Raw genomic sequence first — 21,042 nt, 5'->3', positions numbered from 1 at the left:
AGATATATCTGCAAATAAAATAATAAAAGTAGGGAGTCACGTCAAGTTATGTTTACACATAGGTCGCTAGTTCCGTAGATGAAAGTCCAAATAGTTTGATCGTTGTGTCAACCGGCTCCCGTTACACGAAACCCACCGTCACACATCTCAGTCTCTAGTATATAGTGTATTATCTATGCATCTCAGTGTGCACCTAGAAATTGGTAAACGTGTCTATTTTTTGCCCAATAATTTAGAATTTTCGACATTTCGAGTGGCCTGTGAGGAAAGAGGATGAAGATTATAGGAACACAATCCAAATGCTTCAGTATTGTCTGATTTTGGAAAGAGAAGACCACAAATTATTGGGAAAATTAGTAGTGATTAAATGCGAAATAGAACTCGATTGCGATACTTTTTCTTTAAGACGACAAATAAATTAAATTAAAAGGAAGCTTTTGTGGACGTCAAGATTAACTAAATGTAAATCAGATATAATTAAATTAAAGGCTTATTCCAAAAGATTAAAATCAATTATAAAACTTACACAGAGGTCTCAAAATAACTATATCATAAAAAAATCCTCTAATAAAACAAAAGCCACTTGGAATATCATATATCATACTTTGAACAATATCTCTAGAGATGACATAGATGCCATTAGAATTGGATCACAAATTGTCACTGATCCTCAAATGATAGCGCAGGCATTCAACGATTTCTTTATAGATGAAATTAACAACGATTGCAAAAAAAGTGGTTATCATGATAACCCCAAATACATCACTAGACACCATCAACCCAACTCACTTTTTTTTAACCCAACATGCTCCTATGACATTCTGGATGCAATAAAGTCATTAAAAAACACAAATAGTAACGGATACGATGGTATAAATACAAAAGTAATAAAATATGTCGCTACCATAATAGCTCCAGTATTAAGTTACATTATGAATCAGTGTATCGAATATGGTATATACCCAGATAAAATGAAACTTACGATAATAAATCCTATTTTTAAAAAAGAAGACAAACTGGATATGCAATTTTATAGGCCTATCGCCTTGATTCCAATCTTATCAAAAGTTTTTGAAAAAGTTATACACAAAAACCTGTATTCGTAAGTTGAAACATTTAATATTTTGACTAAGGAGCAAGTAGGCTTTAGGAAAAATAAGTCTATCAATGAAGCAATTTATAACTTTTTGGAAACGGTAATGACTAGTTTAGAAAATAAAAAACGAGTGACAGCAATATTTATGGACATGACCAGAGCTTTTGACTATGTCGACCATTTAATACTGACCAATAAATTAGAAAGGTATGGCATAAGAAACAATGCTCTTAATTTAATTAAATCATATTTATCTGGTAGACAACAATCAACAGAAATAACTAAAATAAATCTTATAACTAAAACCAAAATGAAATATTTATCAGACCCCCGGAAAACAACATTTGGCGTGCCCCAAGGCAGTATTCTAGGACCACTGCTTTTTCTTATTTATATAAATGACCTTCCTCAAATTATTAAGGATCCAATGGTCCTATTTGCAGACGATAGTACTGTCATATTTATTGACAACAATCCATTAACATATGAAAATTACATAAACAATTCGCTTAACGAACTAATAGAGTGGTTAAATTATAATAATCTAAAAATCAATCTAAATAAAACATGCATAATGAAATTTGCTTACAAAAACACACAATCTTATGGATTCAATATAAATTATGACGGTAAAGCGATTAATGAAGAGAAGTCCACAAAATTCTTGGGCATTTGTCTTGACCACAATCTGTCATGGAGAACACACATTGATTATGTCATTAAAAAACTAAATAGGTTCTCATTTGCTCTACATATGTTGAAGAAAGTAGTTGATATGACTGCGGTGTTGGCAGCATATCATACGTATGTAGACAGCACTCTGAGATATGGGATACTATTCTGGGGTAATGCTCCAGGGATTTATGAAGTATTCAAAGCTCAAAAGAAATGTATCAGATCTGTCTGCTCACTAAAAGCAACCGAATCATGTAAACCTCACTTTATTAAATTAAATATTCTTAGCATGCCATCAATATATATTTATGAAGTAGCAGTTATGGTAAAGAATAATATCAATAAATATGAAACGCTAATTTCGAAACGAAACGACAACAAATTACGACCTTTGAAGTCCAGAACAGAGTTGTATCGAAACAGCATCTTTTGCATGGGACCAACAATTTACCTGACAATATTAAGCGCGAAAATATATTCTACTTTAAAAAGTCTCTCAAATCTTACTTAATAAAAAAAGCATACTACTCATTAAAAGATTTTCTTGACGATAAAATAGTAAATAATAAAAATTAACTTCGACTGAACTCAATATCATTGTATAGCTAATGACATTATATTATAAATTAAACTTAAGGCCGGGTAGACCCAGCGAAGTAGGCATTTAACGCTTACAAGAGTTGCCCGCGATTCCCGCGAAGCGAGTCGTGCGCTAACGTCGCTAGCGTGTCACAAATCACAATGTTTCGTGTAATCAGGCAGCTGTAGGTCAACTAAATTTAATTTCATAATTTCTTTTAAAAATAAAATATGAGATTTGACTAATTGTAAGTTTGTTTTGTAATAATTCGTAGTAATTGAAAAAACCTAAGACATTCAATTTGAATAGATATATTATACAATAAACCCTAAAAAATATTTATGAATCAATTTATTGAAATTGTAGTTTGTTGGCCGGGTATTCCAAGTGCGAGGTCTCCACTAGTCTAAGAGCTCGCGATGAATTTTGGGAAGGTGCTATAGGCGTGTTGAAATTATTGTGAAAAATACAATTTCGACAAACACCTAATCCAGCTACGCAACTCGTTTAGCGAGTTAGCGGTTATTTTGATAATTCACAGCATACTACTTATGCAAAGATTAAATCCAAAAAAACTTTTTGAGACGTCTTGGATTTTTTTCGAATTCAATAAATCCTAGATTAAAAGATAAAGAAAACCAAGTTGGCAAACATTTTTTAGCATAAGTAATATGCTGCACAGTAGCGAAATAATCGTTAACTAGCTAAAATTATATTTTTTTAATAATTTCAACTTACTAGAAGAACTCCCCAAAAATTGTCGCGAACTTCCCGGCCAAGCCTCAAATTCGAGCCGGACGTAAAGCCTGATTATTCACGTCTCACAGTCTAAGCTAAACAGTATCAGGCCAAAAAATAGGGATCGTTAAAAATAATACAATATTGTGAACAAAAATGATTTATGTGCATAATTTTGTCAAAAACACTTTAGGTCTAAAAAAATTCTACAATTTTCTTACTTGTATGAAATAGTTTGAAGTTCCCAACATAATCAGTTTACTTTAAAAATCGTTCACATTCAATTGGCGTGTGCTTTGTCTCGGTTGTGATTCATCAGGGTCAACATTTTCGTTTTCATCTTGATCGCAGGGGGAATGTTTTCGTTATTATCTTGCATGGATAAGTTTCTAATGGGCATACAACGTACATTTCTGCTGTCTATGATTTCGGGTAGCAAGCATTTCGTGTAAAATTTTATCAATTTCGGTTTTATTTTAGTTTCCCAAAATAAATCATCTTTTTCTATGAATTTTGTGTATACATTTTCATTCTCGCCTGCCCATATAGCCAAAAGACACTGTTGTCGTTCTGACACATGTAGCTGTAACATGGCCTTGTATCTGATAGTACCAGTTTGAGTTTTTATTTACCGTTGTAGTTTTAGTATTTATATTACATTTTAAAATTTCTATTTCGTTTTCTTGTATACAATTAGAAAGTCCTTTTTTGTGTGCTGTAATTGGACACTTGACTTCGACTATAGTATCTTCTCCAATTAAACCATCAGGCGTTGCCCCAATAAAAGGGTATTCTTTATCTATAAATAAACCACAAGGCTCAATGATAATATTTTCCTGCTGCTGCTGCAACTGCAGCAAAGCTTGCTGTTCATGCTCAACTCCATGTGAGATAGATGTGAGATGGGCCAATTTTTTTTTTGTACAATAGGTTTTTAACGAGGGGAGCTGTATCTAATGTGTCTTTTCTTTTACATATTGGTCCAAAGTTGGAAGCAGTTAATATATTTTTTCTTATTTCGAGCCACTCGCTACTGTCTCTTTATAATATTGTAGACCTCTCTACTTTGTGTCGATCAGATGTAAGTGTTTCCAGATTTTTGAGAAAATTTTGATTTGTCATATTCTTTTTGCGACATATCGGGCAATGAACAAGCTAGACCATAGTCGTGTTGCACTTTATTTAAATCTTTTAGAACTCTACGTTTCTTTACTGGGTGTTCCATGTTTAATTTTCGTATTTTCGCACGACTCTTCTCAATTTCTTCAGCTAAACCTCCGGGAGCGTTACTTGTTATAGCTTTTTGTAATGTTGATACTGCAGATTTTGTGTTAAAGGAAACAACGGCTGCCGCACATCTTCCTTGCTAGCCCTCTTTTAAAGCAAAATTGATACGTTTACCTCCAGTAAGTTTTGCTATAACGCTGTTGAAGCACTCTACGGTATTTGTGTTCACGTCTTCAATCAAACTACGCGACTTTGAAGCCACGTTGGACACAATAGCGTTTATTCTAAATATAAATGTGGAATTTTCAATCTTTTGCAGTTCGCCGCCACAGTTTTTATCTTTATCACTATGTCAAAGTAGTTTTGACATAGACGATGGATAAACGCGCAAACTTGAGTCGTCTGGGGGTTTAACTGGACATGTCTCATTTTACACCGCGTTCTTTTTTATAGTAGAATCTATAGAAGACAGACGTTTCTTCCGTCGATTTTCCAAGACATACATGCATGGCCTGTGTATTCGTCATCACCAGAACTGTCGTCTGCATAACGATGTATGCTGGAGGTGTCCAACACAACATTATATGTGGAAGGAACAGTGTGCATGGGCTTCGGGTTCGAGCAATATTCGTACGCAACGACCTCTAGGTGTGTCCAGTGAGGAAGCTGGTGGTCCACTTGTCCACTCTTGGAAAGCCCAAATGATTGAAGTTTTGAGGGAAGCCCCTTGTGCCAAACAAGATCAAAGGCCTTCGCTATATCCAGACTAACTGCCAGGCCTAGGTTCTCCCTTGTCCCAAAGCGAATGTCCACCGTCCATGGCGAAACCTGTATAGTCGGTTGTTGATCAATTGGTGACCCTCTAGGTATACTGAAAGCTGGTGGTTAACAATGCCTTTCATGATTTGGAAAGCAGTGAGGTAATAGCAATAGGTCTGTAGCTGGCCGGATCCGAACCGTTTCCTTTTTTTCATCGGATGAACAAAGGCTGACTTCCGTAAGTCTGAAACACCGACGTCAACTTAGGGGCACACGTTCTAAGCACGATGGGAGAAATGCCACCTGGCCCGGACGACTTATTTACGAAAGGCAAAATTAGTGCTTAGAAGTTCGGCTTTCTCTTTTGCCGTATGGTGCAGGGTATTCACCACTATGTGCAGCGGCATCAGGTATGGCTGGTTAAGATTAGCAAGAGTAGTTTTTGACATCGCCCAGAACTTGCGTGTTCCAGTTACCCGGTTAACCGGGCTTTAACAGCTTTAAAGCTGCTCGCCGATTTTGACGACGTGCTTCGATTTTGCACAAGCAGTTGGCTGCTTAAAGATTCTGGAGGCACAGTTATATTTAAGCCTCTAAGCGCTCTCCAATCGGGATTTCCGCAACCTAGGTTCAATACATCGGTTTTTTGGATCATTCTAGGGGAAACAAACCTAACCCCAAGGGTTGGAAGTAAAAAAGGAACGCTTTGCTGTCTTGTAGTGCCAAACACGGCGAGTTGCTGTTGGATTTCGACGTGGCCTCCTTTCCAGGCAATGCTTAGACTTTCCGAGAGGGGCGCCGACAAAGACCTGCTTTTGGGATGTATACTCTGTAGAACATTGAATATGGACGGCATGTGGCTATCGACAACTGAGAGCTGCGTTGGTGACTCAATCAATTAGAACAGACCATAACACGCCAGTGCAAATATTATGCACAGATCGCCCTACGAAGTCTGTGGCGAGTGAGCCAAGCCATTCGGCATTTTGCCCGTTGAAATGAAGTAAGCCCAGGGTACATTAAATATGATGTATCCTGATCGAGATATCTGCATCTCCGTAAGGAAACGTAAGGCTGACAGCGCCGTCTCAACACTATTGGGAGTAGTGTTGGGAGTGCGTTAATTAATCCCGACGATTCTGGCCCGTTTGTGATGACGTCAGCGTGACTCTCCCACTTCTAAAAGCCCTTAGTCGCATCTTACGACACCCTTGGGTCTGGGACACCCCTATTCTTTTTGCAACCCGGGGAAGCACAGGGTGGTAAATTTTATGTTCTATTTTGAAAAAAAGAATAGCCAACCCCGCGTAACGGGATAAGACGAGGACAAAGAAAAAGAGTCAGCTTCAATGCAATTTCACGTCAAAATGCATCGGCAGGTTTGTGTGAATTTGATATGGAGACAGGCAGAGGGTTCACGGATCAAGAGCTAATTTAACCCACAAGCATGTACGAGTATATTTATTTCTTATACTAGCTGACCCGACAGACGCTGTTCTGTCTATAAAATAAATAAAATAATGTGTTTATATGAATTTGTCAATAATATATCATAACATAAAAATTACTTCGTAAAATATGCACCCTGCTATCGTAATGAAATTGTTTCACAGCAGAACTGTCAAACCGTGTGTCAATAAATTCTCTCATAGAAATTATGTATGGACACATCAAAGGAAAACAAATTTGTTGTTTTTATTTAATTCAGCAGCATTTTTCACCATTTATTCACCTTTTAAACCTTCACTGGACTTCCACAAATAATTCAAGACCTAAATTTGCCAAATCGGTCAGCCGTTCTCGATTTTTAGCGAGACTAACGAACAACAATTCATTTTTATATATATATATATATAGATTATCAATTTACACATTTTTATTTATCAATATTATAGTGGATAGCACTCACTGGAATAGAAAACGGCTACAAATCCACAATATTTTCAACTAAATGCGCATTCTCCAGACGTTACATTATTGCTACGAGTTCTCAAGGTATTCCAATAAAACTAAAATCAGGTAAGTCATCAAGTGTCGTTGATGTTTACCAGTCCCCATACAAGCGTTTAGAAACGCACCTTAAGTCCATAGCAGATATGATTTTTTTACCTTTATTCAATGTCTACTTAACATCTAATGGAAAAAATAACAAAATATGTGTCAGTGACCCCGGATATACCCGTGCATACCGGGCGGTACACGGACTTATGAATCAAACTTACTGTGTAGCTTTAGGGTGTAGCACGGACACAAGTCCGTGTGTATATTATGCCTACTACACTCACGAGAGTGTACTAGTTTTATAATGAAACGATGAATTGGGCAACATAATGCATACTGTGATAGAAAAATATCATCTTAGCCTCAATTTTATATTAATGATCAATGAAAACGAAGACTCACAATGCTTAGAGCTTACACTCAATGTTCTTGATATTTTCTGCTCACGTAGGTAAATGGTTGCTTATTTTCTAAAAAATAAAGTTTTGTTGAAATGACGAGATAAGAGAAGAAGACATAAGGAGAATCTTAGAAGATTCTGATGCTAAGGAAGATATCATTGAATCAGGAAGAAGACTAAAACGACGAAGATGATCAATATACAACGGGAAGAACACCACGGTCACATACAGGATCATTAAGATCAATAGGATACAATCAGGAAATCTGTCTTCTTCAAGATCGAGGATAACGCAGAGAAATGCACATTTTTTTAGTCTTTGGGCAAGAAAGAATCTCGCTTTATACTTAGACGTACAAAGGAAGCTACTAGCACCTCCTCGATGAAGATTGCCGAAACCAAAAGGGTATCAACGCTATATAAAATTTGTAAAAAACAAAGTATTATTTTTAAGTTAAAGCTCATCGATAAAATTATTTTCTACGATATTTTGTTTGTGTTGCTATACGGCCAAATTTAAAAAATACGACAATTTTTTTGACTCTTTCTATGTACTAGATCCTTACGTCCATATCCTTATCCTTACTTAAGTCCAATACGAAAACACTATTAATTCTGTTAAGTCGTCCGCAGTGTTTCACATTAAATGTAGCCAGGGCTAATGGTCTTCGTTTGTTGCAGCATTCGTTTGTATGCCTTAGTCGCCTCATACGACACCCACGGCAGGAGATGGGGTACGACACCACGCGCGGGTATTTTGAAATAGTAAATACAATATGGCGACGAAGTATAATCCGCCTAAGTTTAAATGCGAATAGTTGCTTCAAACATAGTGGATTTAGGATATTTCCGATTTTCATATTACAGACTTTCGCTAGACTGTCACACAATATTTTTAGTTAAACTTATATGCACCATGTCATATATCAAAGCTATAGGTATAATATCTAGAACGTTTAACGTAGTGATTATATTCTCTTTGTATAATAATAATTCCTCTGGGTACAACATGCGATAGACTTGGCGTCTTGTGTAAAATTAGACATTCCTATAAAATATAAATTGTTTTACTATGTTCTAGTAAAATATATTTAATAATTACCAACTTATTTTACAAAAATGTATTAAGTAGCACAGTGCGAATAAATCATCTTATTCAATGTTTTATCTAACAAAACAATATATAGAGCAATATGGAATAGATTTCACGGGAGGATATTGATCAAATTGATTCTAGCATGTAGTTCTAATATTTTTAGATCTATCAGCGATTTTAAGCCGGGATTTACAAAACAAAAAGCATTATGGGAGATGTTAAGGCTTGCAGGATATGCTTAGCAACGAATGTAGTGCTCCATAATGTACAAACAAATTCTTTGGAACTTTATTATTCATTGTTAATAGGAGTAAATGTAAGTGTGATCTCCTTTATCTCAAAGTAAATCAATTTAAATAAATAGAAAGATTTTATTTCTAAACATATAAAATTAAACTTATATTAGAGAAATCAGTAGCTTATAAGCTTTTTGATGATAATTAAATTACTACTTTAATACAGTTACACCCACGTCTTTTTGTTGTTCTTCAAAATTTAGACTTATTACAACTCATAAATTGTAGGATAAGTTTTAAATGTCGGAATCAATAAAGATTCCATCTAACATTACAATATTAGAGCTAAGGAACAAATTTGTCCACTGAATGCTAGAAAACGCTGAAACCGAATTCCTATATTTGGCTCTAATTGCTTTCAAATAAATGTTATATTCATTGCAACTGTTTTTACTCTCAAGAATGGTAAAAAATTACTTTAATGATAGGGGGTGGGAAATTATTACTCTACAATTAACACACTTAGTCAACTGATATATATTTTTCTTATTAAATAATAGTAATTGTTTTTTTTATGATAGATATCACAGAAAGAAGCTCATGGGGACTGAGCAATTGTTGTGGACACTCAGCTTAATTGTGACACATGATAACTGTGTGGCACTTTTATTTTCTTTTCAATGTTTACATTGTACACAAATAGTGTTGTACCTCTTGATTCCTATTTGTATATCAACTTCTGATATAATTATATTGAAACTGCAATCATGTTACATGGCAACCAACAACCAATTTAAGTATGTGTAAAAATTAGAATTATAGGAAAATTTAATATATTTTGATGTCTGTTTCTTTCAGCCCTTAGCAAAATCAGCTTTGACAATGTTTGTTTGCTATGAATGCAGAGCACTCTTAACAAAATTCTATGTATTTAGGCAAAAGAGTTTGAGAGGTCAGGCTGCTCTCCAAGGAATTTTTGAGTGTCAGGGAAAGGTGTGTAGAGATATGTTTCAATAAAATATATATTTTAGTTCTTTAAAACAAAGATGAAAGTATACATTTTAGATTATCATTCTAGATCTCCAGCCTACTTAAACAATTATCTAAACTATAACTTTAAAATTACATATTCTATCAATGTGATAGCATAATTCTGTGGCCTGGTGCTAATAGGGCCAATATCAATAATCATTATTTTCTTAGCGGCTTAAGTATACTGCAGCCCTTTTATCATTTTTTTTTTACTTAACTGTATGAAAGCGCACACTACATTGGCCTTTTTTACATAGTAACTTTTGAAAGATTGTTAATACACTAACACCCATTTAGCACAAAAAAATATCATACTTTTACAATAAACTGGCATTACAATCTCTTTTCATACAAAAACATACTTTGGCCCTCTTAGCACCAGGCCACAGAATTATTATGTACAATGTTAATTATGTAATGCATAAGAATAAGTAACAATAAATGAAGGCATTATTTTTTTGCAACACAACTTGCCATGTGAGCAAAGAGAAGACTATTTAATGTCCAATGTTATCATAATAAAATATACATAATTGGAAATAAATTGATTTTAATTGAATTTGTGTATTCTGATGATTATTTTGTCATTATGATACACATATCGGATTGAAATATCGGCATCAAATATGTAAAATATATATCATGAGTATCCATCCTAATAATTACAATGATACACATAGTTTGCAAATGTTATACCGCCTTTTTTTTGTTTTGTACATAATACCATGATATTACCAGTGGAAGGCTCCTTTGCACAGGATGCCATCTAGATTATTGGTACCACAATGGTGTCCATTTCTGCCATGAAGCAGTTATGTGTCTCATAAAAAATACTAATAATTTTACAGAATATCAAGTAAAATTTTTAAGATGACTAAACACATAATTAACAATAATGTTAAGATTATAATTACAAGATGGCCCAGTTACCCTCAGCAGCCTAGCTCTGCATAATCATGCTACATGTTGCCTTCTTTGAAATATTTCTCCTGTCACCATAACATTTTGAGGCAGTGACATTATTTACCAAACAGTAACAATATTTACATTTCAGAAATAGTTAGCAACATATTTCTGATATAATATATATATTATACTGAAACACTTAAATTATCTTGCCCCAAACTAGGCATAGCCTGTACTATGGGTGCAAGAACAAACATATATAAATATTCATGAGTCAGTTTGAAAGTTAAATTATTTAGGCAGTATTTTATATATTTTAACACAATTGCACTACCTACAGACATTTAAATATCATTCACCAATACTATATTCGTTTTTTTTTAGCTTACATTGAAAGCAATACAAAAAGTAAGTAGAGATGAAATTCTGCTCAATTCTAACTTATCCATACATCACAACAATCATGATGAATCTGCACAAGCAATAGAAGAAGCAAACATAAAGACAGTTCTGGAAGACACTGATAATATTAAAGTGGAAGTTGAAGAATTTCCAGAATTTGAAGTTCCTATTGGTGACTCTTTTAGTGACCATTGGCCTAGCGATGATGAGCCGTTGTCATTACATAAAATGAAGCAACAAAAGCTATTAGATGATAAAGACAATTTTGCTGATGTTGAGAATGAAACTATTGATACTGAAAAAACAAATGTAAGTGATTAAGTATTTAAGTCTATAACTCCTGCAAAACACAAACAACACCAACCAAACAATATGTTATGTTTTTAAAGTGAGAACCCTCACTTCTAGGATTAATACACAATTAAAATTTGAAAAACAAAATTTTATGAACGATGGACTCGAACCCACGATCTCCTGCGTTCCTTGCCGGTGCTCTAACCAACTGAGCCAATCGTTTGAGTAATGCATCATTATAAAATCTTGTATGCTTTGTTCAACTGTCAGGTTGTGGCTTCACCTACAGGATCTACTTTACAGTTGATAACCTGCTCAACCCCAATATTTGCATATTAGGAAATTGACTTGAGATGTCGCTCTTGTAAATCTAAACAATATGTTATGTTTTTATAGTGATAACCCTCAACCCAACCCATCCAACACCTACCAAGCCATCTTGGAGAACAAAAAGAATTACTATTATTGGTGTTTTTTGTATTTGCAAATTTTTTATATATATAAGAGGGTAAAAGAGACCCATGGGATAGGGAGTGGTGAGGCAACCACCCATGGACATTGACAACAACAGGTGTCAAGAGATATGTTGCCGGCCTTTAATGTGGGAGTATACACTTTTCTTGAAGGTCCCTAACTCATATCGGTTCAGGAAAACAGCAGCCGGTAATTGATGCCACAAAGTGGCTTTGTGAGGCAAGAAATTTCTTCTGAAACGCGCAGTTGTGGAACGCCAGACGCGAATGTGGTGCGGGTGGTATTTTGCATTTTGTTTCTAAATATGTTGATACATATTCTGATATTTTACCTTGATATACTTGGAAAAATTAACATAGATTTGCTTTAAGTGTTAGTTAAAATTTAATGATTCCTGCTATATTTTGTAAGCTGTAAAGTAAATGTAATGATGAATGAGACATCTATATACACTCTTTTGCAAAAAAACGGGCACCTAGTTAAATAACCTGTTTCACTGGCATATTCATATTATTTCATAATTCTAAGTAGATTGTATCATGATATGCTTTAAATAGATGAGCAAAAAGTAGTTTCTGTCAATTTTGTCGTTACATTTAGATGGAATTAATGAAAAATTATCAGAGTCTAAACAGCTTGTTGCGTATCTGTTCATTAAATAAAAATGCAGGCTAAAACTTAAGTTTTTTTAACATAAAAATAAAAAGTAACCGTTTAATATCAAGTGTGGCACCCTCTTGCTAAAATGACAAGCTTGTATTTATCTGGGCATGGTATCGATGCTATTCTTAATTGTTTCTTGTGGAATACGCTCCCACTCAGCAATTACATTCCTTAGCTCTCAGTTGTTTTAGAACATCCCATATGTGCTCTATGGGATTGAGGTCGGGACTTCGAGCTGGCCAATCCAGTACTTCTTGTATGTCTGTTTTCTATGAAGACTTAACTCCGTACGGTCAAATATAACTGAGCCTCCTCCGCTGCCCAAAACATAACTGAGCCTCCACCATAAGGGGTTATTTCTTCAAAGTAAATGTCTGCGAAACGTTCCCCTTGCCTTCGCAGTACTCGCCGCCGTCGGTCCTCACCATATTCTGATATTCTGGCTTCAACCGTGAATAATACTGCGCCACAGTCCTTTTGAGTACATGTTGCACAATTTCGAGCGAAGCTAAGTCTAGTGACTTGCTCGCGGAGTAATTTAGGGCCCGTGGCCCTAAATTACTCCGGACGGTGACTGCATATATTGTCATCGAGAAGACTCCCGACATTCCATAAGCTGGCTTGCGAACCTCTCACTTCCTCTCGAGTCTTATTAAGGTCGGCATAAGAAGATTTGCTATTTCTCAATGCCAGGTTCACCAGAATGCGGTCATATCGAGCTTCTGTGCATGCCTTCAGAAGGGTCTTAACTGACTCGACTGAACAGCGGATGATGATTAAGGAAATGATCTTAATTGATTAAAATCCGCTCGCCTTCACCTCAACTATCGCAGAGGTGTTGGTTGAATAACTGACGCCTTTCTTCCAGACCCAGGCCTTCCAGACCAGGCCAGACTACTGACGGAACCAGTCTCTTGATGTCATTGCCAAATCCTCTAGACAGTGGAAAAAGTCACACTTAGCCTCTGGGACGCATAACATCCTATGAACCTTTTTAGAGACAGCTAAATAATGGTATCAAGACCTAACATGAAATAGGACAATCCAACATTAACATTAAAAAAAATTTAGAGTTAATACGGACTATCAACAATTCCCGCCACAATACGGAATTAAGTGCAATTTTTGTTCAAGACCGACAATGTCTTAAATCTGAATTTGTAATAAACTTTTTTATGCACCACAACACTTCATAAATGTGCCAGTAATATTCTCAAATGATTAAAACCTCTTTTGGTATTGTATTTTCTAACGGGACGAAAAAAGCAACAGCCTGTTTTTTTTTTGCAAATGAGTTAACTTTAGAATAATATATTGAATCGTCATTTCACTCTTTTAAGAATGAAATAATTTATTATAAATTTTGTTATGAATGATAGAACTTAAAAAGTTGCTGTACCAGCGTAAATGAACTTTTACTTGAGCAAAGTATTTTTGTACCTACCTACATTATTTATATAACCAAATGAAGCATTGGTTAAATGGTTATGATTTAAACAATATGTTATGTTTTTAAAGTGATACGAATCCCGCATCGTTTATAAAGTTTTGTTTTTCAAATTTTATTTGTGTATTAATCCTAGAAGTGAGGGTTATCACTTTAAAAACATAACATATTGTTTAGATTTACATGAGCAATATCTCAAGTCAATTTCCTAATATGCAAATATTGGGGTTGAGCAGGTTATCAACTGTAAAGTAGATCCTGTAGATGAAGCCACAACCTGAGAGTTGAACAAAGCAAACAGAATTTTATAACGAGGCGGTACTCGAACGGTTAGCTCAGTTGGCTAGATCACCGGCACGGAACGCCGGAGGTCCTGGGTTCGATTCCCGCATGTTCATAATATTTTTTTTTTTTCAAATTTTATTTGTGGGTTATGATTTAATTAAGTTAATATTTGTAAATATGACGGAATTGAATAGATTCAATTAGCTCTACACATGCATTAAAACCGATTTTATACAGCATATTAAAAAAACTTAATTTTATCGACATAGATTGTTCAATAATGTTTACTTCAGCTGTTTTCACAGCATGTTGTGTCTCTAAATGGGTAGACTAAATGATGCATATAAATCATATTATAATTAGGGTTTTTTTTTTCTACAATATTCGTGGTTAGTGGTACTTGTTCCCAGCTGATGGGATGAAGGTTTGGCAACATTTGGTTTTGAAACTATGTTTAAATAAACCTTAATTCTATTAGAATTTTTCAACAACATATCATTATATTTTCTTCTCGTAGCTATTATTTTTTATGCTTCTAATTCTGTCTGTATTTTATATAGGATTGGTTTCTCTAAATATGCAATTTTTTCAGGATAAACCTCCATCAAAACGGAAGCCCCGTCGCCCGAAGGCAGTGAACAAACGAGACCAGGATAAATTGAAGACAGTTATGAACTGGCCCAAGGGAACCCCTGATGATGAAGTGATACTTGATAATTATGTCACTGTTCGGACACTGACGGTAGTTTGTCATTTATATATTTGTAGTTTTTGAAACTGAAAACAGTTTTATCAAAATAAATAGAGTAAAGAATGTGACAATGATTACTCTTTTACAAGGATGGGTTTTTAGATTTGTAGTGTATTGACATCTAGTCTAAACTGAGTATGTGTTAACAATCTAGACCCAGCTCTGCGGCATATACAGTTAGAAAGATTAGAGAGTACACGAATGTTGCGACCGCTAGATTAGTGTGCTTCAGTTATTTTCACAGCATCATGACGTTCGGTATTTTAATATGGGGTCATGCTGCTGACATTGATATAGTGTTTGCTCTGCAAAAGAGAGCTGTTGGTGCTATATATCAGCTTGGTTATAAACAGTCTCTCAAAGAAAAATTTAAAGAAATAAATATTATGACTGTTCATTGTCAGTACATTTATGAAAATTTTATATACGTTCACAAAAATCGTCACCTTTTTGCTCTTAATAGTGATTTTCATTATTATAACACTAGAAATAAGGGATTGCTTGTAACTAATTCTAGTAGGCTTCATAAGATACATAATAGCTTTAAGGGTAAATGTGTACAATTCTATAATAAAGTCCCAGCCACTGTTCAGGCATTATCTATAAATAAATTTAAATGTTTTATAAAAAAATGGCTCTGTCGTAAATCCTATTACTCCACAGCTGAATATCTAAATGATCGGACAGCCTGGGACTAGATTGATTATTTTATAGCAATAGAAATGACTGTACAATATTGTATACTATTATTGAAAAGAGCGCAAAAAAAAAAGAATGCTGGGAGAGTTTCTTGCGCCGCTTCTTCTCTCTCAGAGCGCCATTTGTTTCCGAAGCGGTAGTAGTATCTAGTAGTTATTAGAAATGACATCAAAAAGAATTCTAAAGGAATCAATTTTGAGAAAATAAATGCCTTTTTAATCATTGTCACTGTCATTGTGCGTGCGTCACAATTCCTTACTGGCTAGTCTACTCTGTAGAGGCCGCCCCGCGTACTTACGATTTCGATACCCACACGGGGAGTGAGACAGGCTTGGATATACTGCTAAAGCTACTCACACGATCGGAATAATCAATAATAAATTACATATTTATAAATTAAGCCCATGATTTGGTCATGGGTACATCATGGTCATCATCATGGGACGAGACGAGTAGGACGTTCAGCTGATGGTAATTTATACGCCCTACCTATAACAGTGCCGCTCAGGAAAACTCAAAAATTCTGAGCGGCACTACAATTGCGCTCGTCACCTTGGGATATAAGATGTTAAGTCTCATTTGCCCTGTTATTTCACTAGTTACGGCGCCCTTCAGACCGAAACCCAATAATTCTTACACATTACTGCTCCACGTCAGAAATAGGCGCCGTTGTGGTACCCATAGTCTAGCCGGCATCCTGTGCAAACCACACAAGTGGGAGGCTCCTTTGCATTAATAGTTGAGTTGAGTTGATTCTGAGTGGGAACAGTCAGCGATCAACTATTAATATGCGTGTCTCTTTCATACATACGGGATCTATATATGTTGTACGTTTAACATGGAAAAAGTTGACTTAATTTTGTAAATAACGTAGAAATATTAATGACAACAGGAAGACGAGCAGCGGGCTGAGTTAAACCTCCGTCGGGACACCGACAACTATAAGAATGCCCCTTTCAAGTGTGAACATTGCTTCAAAGGGTTCCTCGACAGTGTCACGTGGAAGCACCATGCACAGAAACATGACCCAGTGAGTATTACTAAGATAAAATAAATAAAGTAAGTCTTTATTGCTGTTTACAAATATTGTAAATGTTTTTTTTTTATGAAAATAAGGGATGAGGCGAGCAGGACCTTCAGCTGATGGTAATTGATACGCCCTGTCCATTACAATGAAGCGTCGCTAAGGTTTTTTTTTAAAATCCCAAAAATTCTGAGTGGCACTACAATTGCGCTCGTCTCCTTGAGACATAAGATGTTAAGTCTCATTTGCCCAGTAATTTCACTAGCTACGGCGCCATTCAGACCGAAACACAGTAATGTTTACACATTACTGGTTCACGGCAGAAATAGGCGCCTTTGTGGTACCCATAATCCAGCCGACATCCTGTGCATAGGAGCCTCCCACTGGTAAAATGACACTTAACTAAATATAAACTTAAATCTAAATTATATGTTAAGTTAAACAGCTTGTCTTTCGACAAAAGCCTCCTCTAAAGATTTCCACGACTCTTTGTCTTTTGTTATTTGGATTCATTTATGCCTAGTGACTCTTTTTACTTCATCTTCCAAGCGTTTAATTTGTCGCCCTTTTCTTCTACTACCATCTCTTGGAAGCCAATCTGTTATTATTTTAGTCCTTTTTTCTTGTTTTTCTCTTAACATGTGCCCTATCCATCGCCGTTTCAGAGTTCTGCATATTGATTTTGCGTCTTTCAATTTAGTCATACTTTTTGTATCTTTCAATTGGCACTATGAATTATTTGTAAATAAAAATATTAACATGTGTAGGTACATAATAAAATTATAAATGTACTAAGCTAAAAATCAATTATTTGAATTATTATACCAACGTTATCAATTTTCCTTTCTTACTTAGCACACATACACACGCAAACACACACTTACATACATTCACTTACGCCCGCGAATTCTTTTTATTTTGTACTAATGTAGGGGAAGAGACTAGACCTCACGACACAGGGAATCCCAGTGCGAGGCCAGAATACTTGTTAAATTAAAGTTAATTTGTACCAATTTATAATTTCTAACAGATATTATGTAACAACTAAGAAACTATAATATGGTACCCAATAAAATTTTCTTTTCATTTCGGTACTTTTACATATTAAATCTATACATATAAAAAAAATTGGAGTGTCTGTTTGTAATATTGAAATAACCGTTTTTACTACATGTATATGAATATATACACCAAAATAACATTTTTTACTAATTATGTCTGTCTGTCTGTTTGTTCCGGCTAATCTCTGTAATGGCTGGACCGTTTTCGACGGGACCTTTATTGGCAGGTAGCTGATGTAATAAGGAGTAACTTAGGCTACGTTTATTTTAGAAAAATTAAGTAATGTTGCAATGTCCAAGAAACGGTCTAATTCTAAAAATAATTTATATGGCAAAACAACGTTTGCCGGGTCAGCATTAGTACATAATTTATCTCAATGCTCTTGTAAAAATTTGCGGAATAAGATAAGTTTTAATGTACCAATCATGAAGTATATTTTAATAAGAAAAACACATGATTTTTTGTTAAATAATTACCTATATTATCTTAAAACTACACAGCTAGGCGACGTGTTATTAGTGTTATAGTGTGATTAGTGGCCTCGACTGAATATCGAAGCAAAGACATTTTATCAACATTATGAAAATGTTTAAATATGTATATTATTATGACTATAAATATATTTTAATTTTAAAATTAAAATGAAGCACAGTTCTCGATGAAATAATTTTTATCCACCACAAGACGTGGCGTTTGTCATACCAACTCTTTCGACCTTATTATGACATGTGGGAGGCTCCTTTGCACAGGGGTAGATTATGGGTACCACAACGGCGCCTATTTGTGGCGTGAATCAGTAATGTGTAAGCATTACTGTTTCGGTCTGAAGGGCGCCGTGGCTAGTGATATTACTGGGTAAATGAGACTTAACATCTTATGTCTCAAGGTGACGACCGCAATTGTGGTGTTGCTCAGAATTTTTGAGTTTTTCAAGAATCCTGAGCGGTACTGCATTGTAATGGATAGGGCGTATCAATTACCATCAGCTGAACGTACTGCTCGTCTCGTCCCTTATTTTCATAAAGGAAAAAAGCCACACATCCAGATGGTGATAATGTCCAAGTGATGGAAATCGGCGGAAGAAATCAGGTTACACGTTCTTCGGAACACTCCCCGTGATAAATGCCCAGTAATTTCACTAGCTACGGCGCCCTTCAGACCGAAACACAGTAATGTTTACACATTACTACTTCACGGCAGAAATAGGCGACGTTGTGGTCCCATAATCGAGCCGGCTTCATGTGCAACGTAGCCTCCTGGTAAAGGCGTTCCTCCAAAGTGATCTCTGACCATCAGTTGAATTGAACGCTCATTTCTTGTCTTCTCCCTTAAAAAAAACAAATATAAGTGAGATGTTAATGATAATTCTTTCAGTCAGCAGGCGACATCGAGTGTGTTATATGCAAGGTGAGGTTCAAATCTAAACGCACCATGTGGAAGCACATCACGAGCCACGAGAAGAAATACATGTGCAACTTCTGTCCGTACATCTCCAAACATACGTGAGTGAATTATCAATTGATTATGATACTTATGTGATATTGACACGAGAGTGGGCCAGGGATTGGAAATAATACTCCGCTTATAGGAACGAGTCTTTATTTGCGTTCACTTTTTCTGAACTTGCACTTCGCCGGTCTGCCGCTGTTCCTCTTGTGGGCGGCGGTACCTTCAACGCGTCACACCGCACCGAGCACTAAGTCTCTTCTATCTTCTTCTTCTTGGAACACTTCCACTTTTCACTACTTCTTCTTTTCTTCTTCTTCTTCTTTACACTTTCGAGTCAGAACTAGAACTGCCGTAGGCCTTTTTTTTTTTTTTTTGCGCCCAAGCAAGGGAATGGGCTACCCTCCGGGATAGCGACGGGAGGGAGGTGGTGAATGCTCATGCATACCAACGCAGCCTAAGTCTGCGTTGGTTATGTGGGACTCACGTGAAACCTAGGTGCCTACCCACTAAACACCACCTGCAGTTGGCTTTGGGCAGGTGCCCTCTAAGCCTACATCGAAGGCGACCTTCTCATGGGGAGAGAGAGGCGCAAGCGGCACTCCCTATGGAGTTTCCGCTGGGATATGCCGTAGGCCACGCTTAGTACGGCTTATATACCCCCGGATCTGTTCTATTTTTAAAATGATTCTCCCATTCCACCTTTAAATTTAAATTGTACTAGAAAATTCTTTAAACTATTTCTATCCTGCTCACACATTTTCCATCCCTTTTTTTCCGTTCGATGTGATCCTGAACTTACTAGAAATTTCCATTAACTTAACAAAACCCCAAAAAATTCCATACACTGGTATGTGTATCGAACCCGGGTCTACAGCGTCTAAAGTAAACACTTTTCTGCTGAGCTTGTCTTGTCTTGAACAATGTCTTGTAGTTTGACAACTCTCGTCATATACTTCGAAGCGTTGCTACGCAACAATATATTGCGCTATGCTACGTAGGTCACACTAAAAGTCTTGCGTAACTTAAAAAAAACCAATAAGTTATAACCAAAATATTATGTTTATTGCTTTTAAAAATACTCTCCTTTACATTTTAAACATTTGCTCATGCGATCGAACCATTTTTTAAAACAGGAGGACCACAGATCTGATGGCATGTTTTCTACGTGCTGATTGAACGCTATCACTGCCTCTTCGGAATTGGTAAAAGTGAGACCTCTCATTAAACCTTTGAGATTGGGGATGATACAGTATTAACTGGGTGCTAGGTCGGTACTAGGGGCTATGTGTAGGATGGTGCTCAAGTAAGATGCTTCTCTCCCAAAAGCCGAGACGAGCGGCACAGTCTTGCGGAGCTAAAAGTGCAAAACTTTTAGTGTGCCCCATGTATAACAAATCAATTCAAAATCACTTTATTCGTATAGGTCAATCAAATGGCACTTATATTGACACACACATTTTACACAATTAATTATCTTGCCCCAAATTAGGCATATATAGCCTGTGTTACGGGTTGCAAGACAACGATATATTTAATACAATATACTTACTTAAAGATACATAAATACATTTAAAAATACATAAATACATATAAACATCCATGACTCGGAAACAATATGAATGTCAAAAGTTTTCTTTTCATTTCATATCTACCGTCACTTTGGAAACGGTTGAGCTTTAATGAGTAGAAGTGGCAAGAAACTCATTGATAATCTTTTAAATCAACATTTACAAATCTTCATCTTTT

General features: G+C 35.7%; 1 protein-coding gene across 1 annotated transcript in view; it reads left to right on the top strand.

The window, feature by feature from the left end:
* The first annotated feature begins 8,507 nt into the window (after positions 1-8,507).
* Positions 8,508-21,042, top strand: part of LOC126968799 (zinc finger protein 569-like) — a 28,004-nt gene continuing 15,469 nt past the window's right edge. Inside the window, exons 1-6 of the mRNA XM_050813910.1 lie at positions 8,508-8,888; positions 9,667-9,801; positions 11,131-11,457; positions 14,904-15,053; positions 16,654-16,791; positions 19,222-19,349. Coding sequence (XP_050669867.1) covers positions 8,781-8,888; positions 9,667-9,801; positions 11,131-11,457; positions 14,904-15,053; positions 16,654-16,791; positions 19,222-19,349 — 986 coding nt within the window. The 5' untranslated portion in view covers positions 8,508-8,780. The remainder of the gene's footprint in view (positions 8,889-9,666; positions 9,802-11,130; positions 11,458-14,903; positions 15,054-16,653; positions 16,792-19,221; positions 19,350-21,042) is intronic.

Source organism: Leptidea sinapis, chromosome 16 (genome assembly GCF_905404315.1).
Source record: "Leptidea sinapis chromosome 16, ilLepSina1.1, whole genome shotgun sequence".
Classification (NCBI taxonomy): domain Eukaryota; kingdom Metazoa; phylum Arthropoda; class Insecta; order Lepidoptera; family Pieridae; genus Leptidea; species Leptidea sinapis.
The sequence above is the reverse complement of the archived record's forward strand: the minus strand, read 5'-3'. Positions and strand labels throughout refer to the sequence as shown.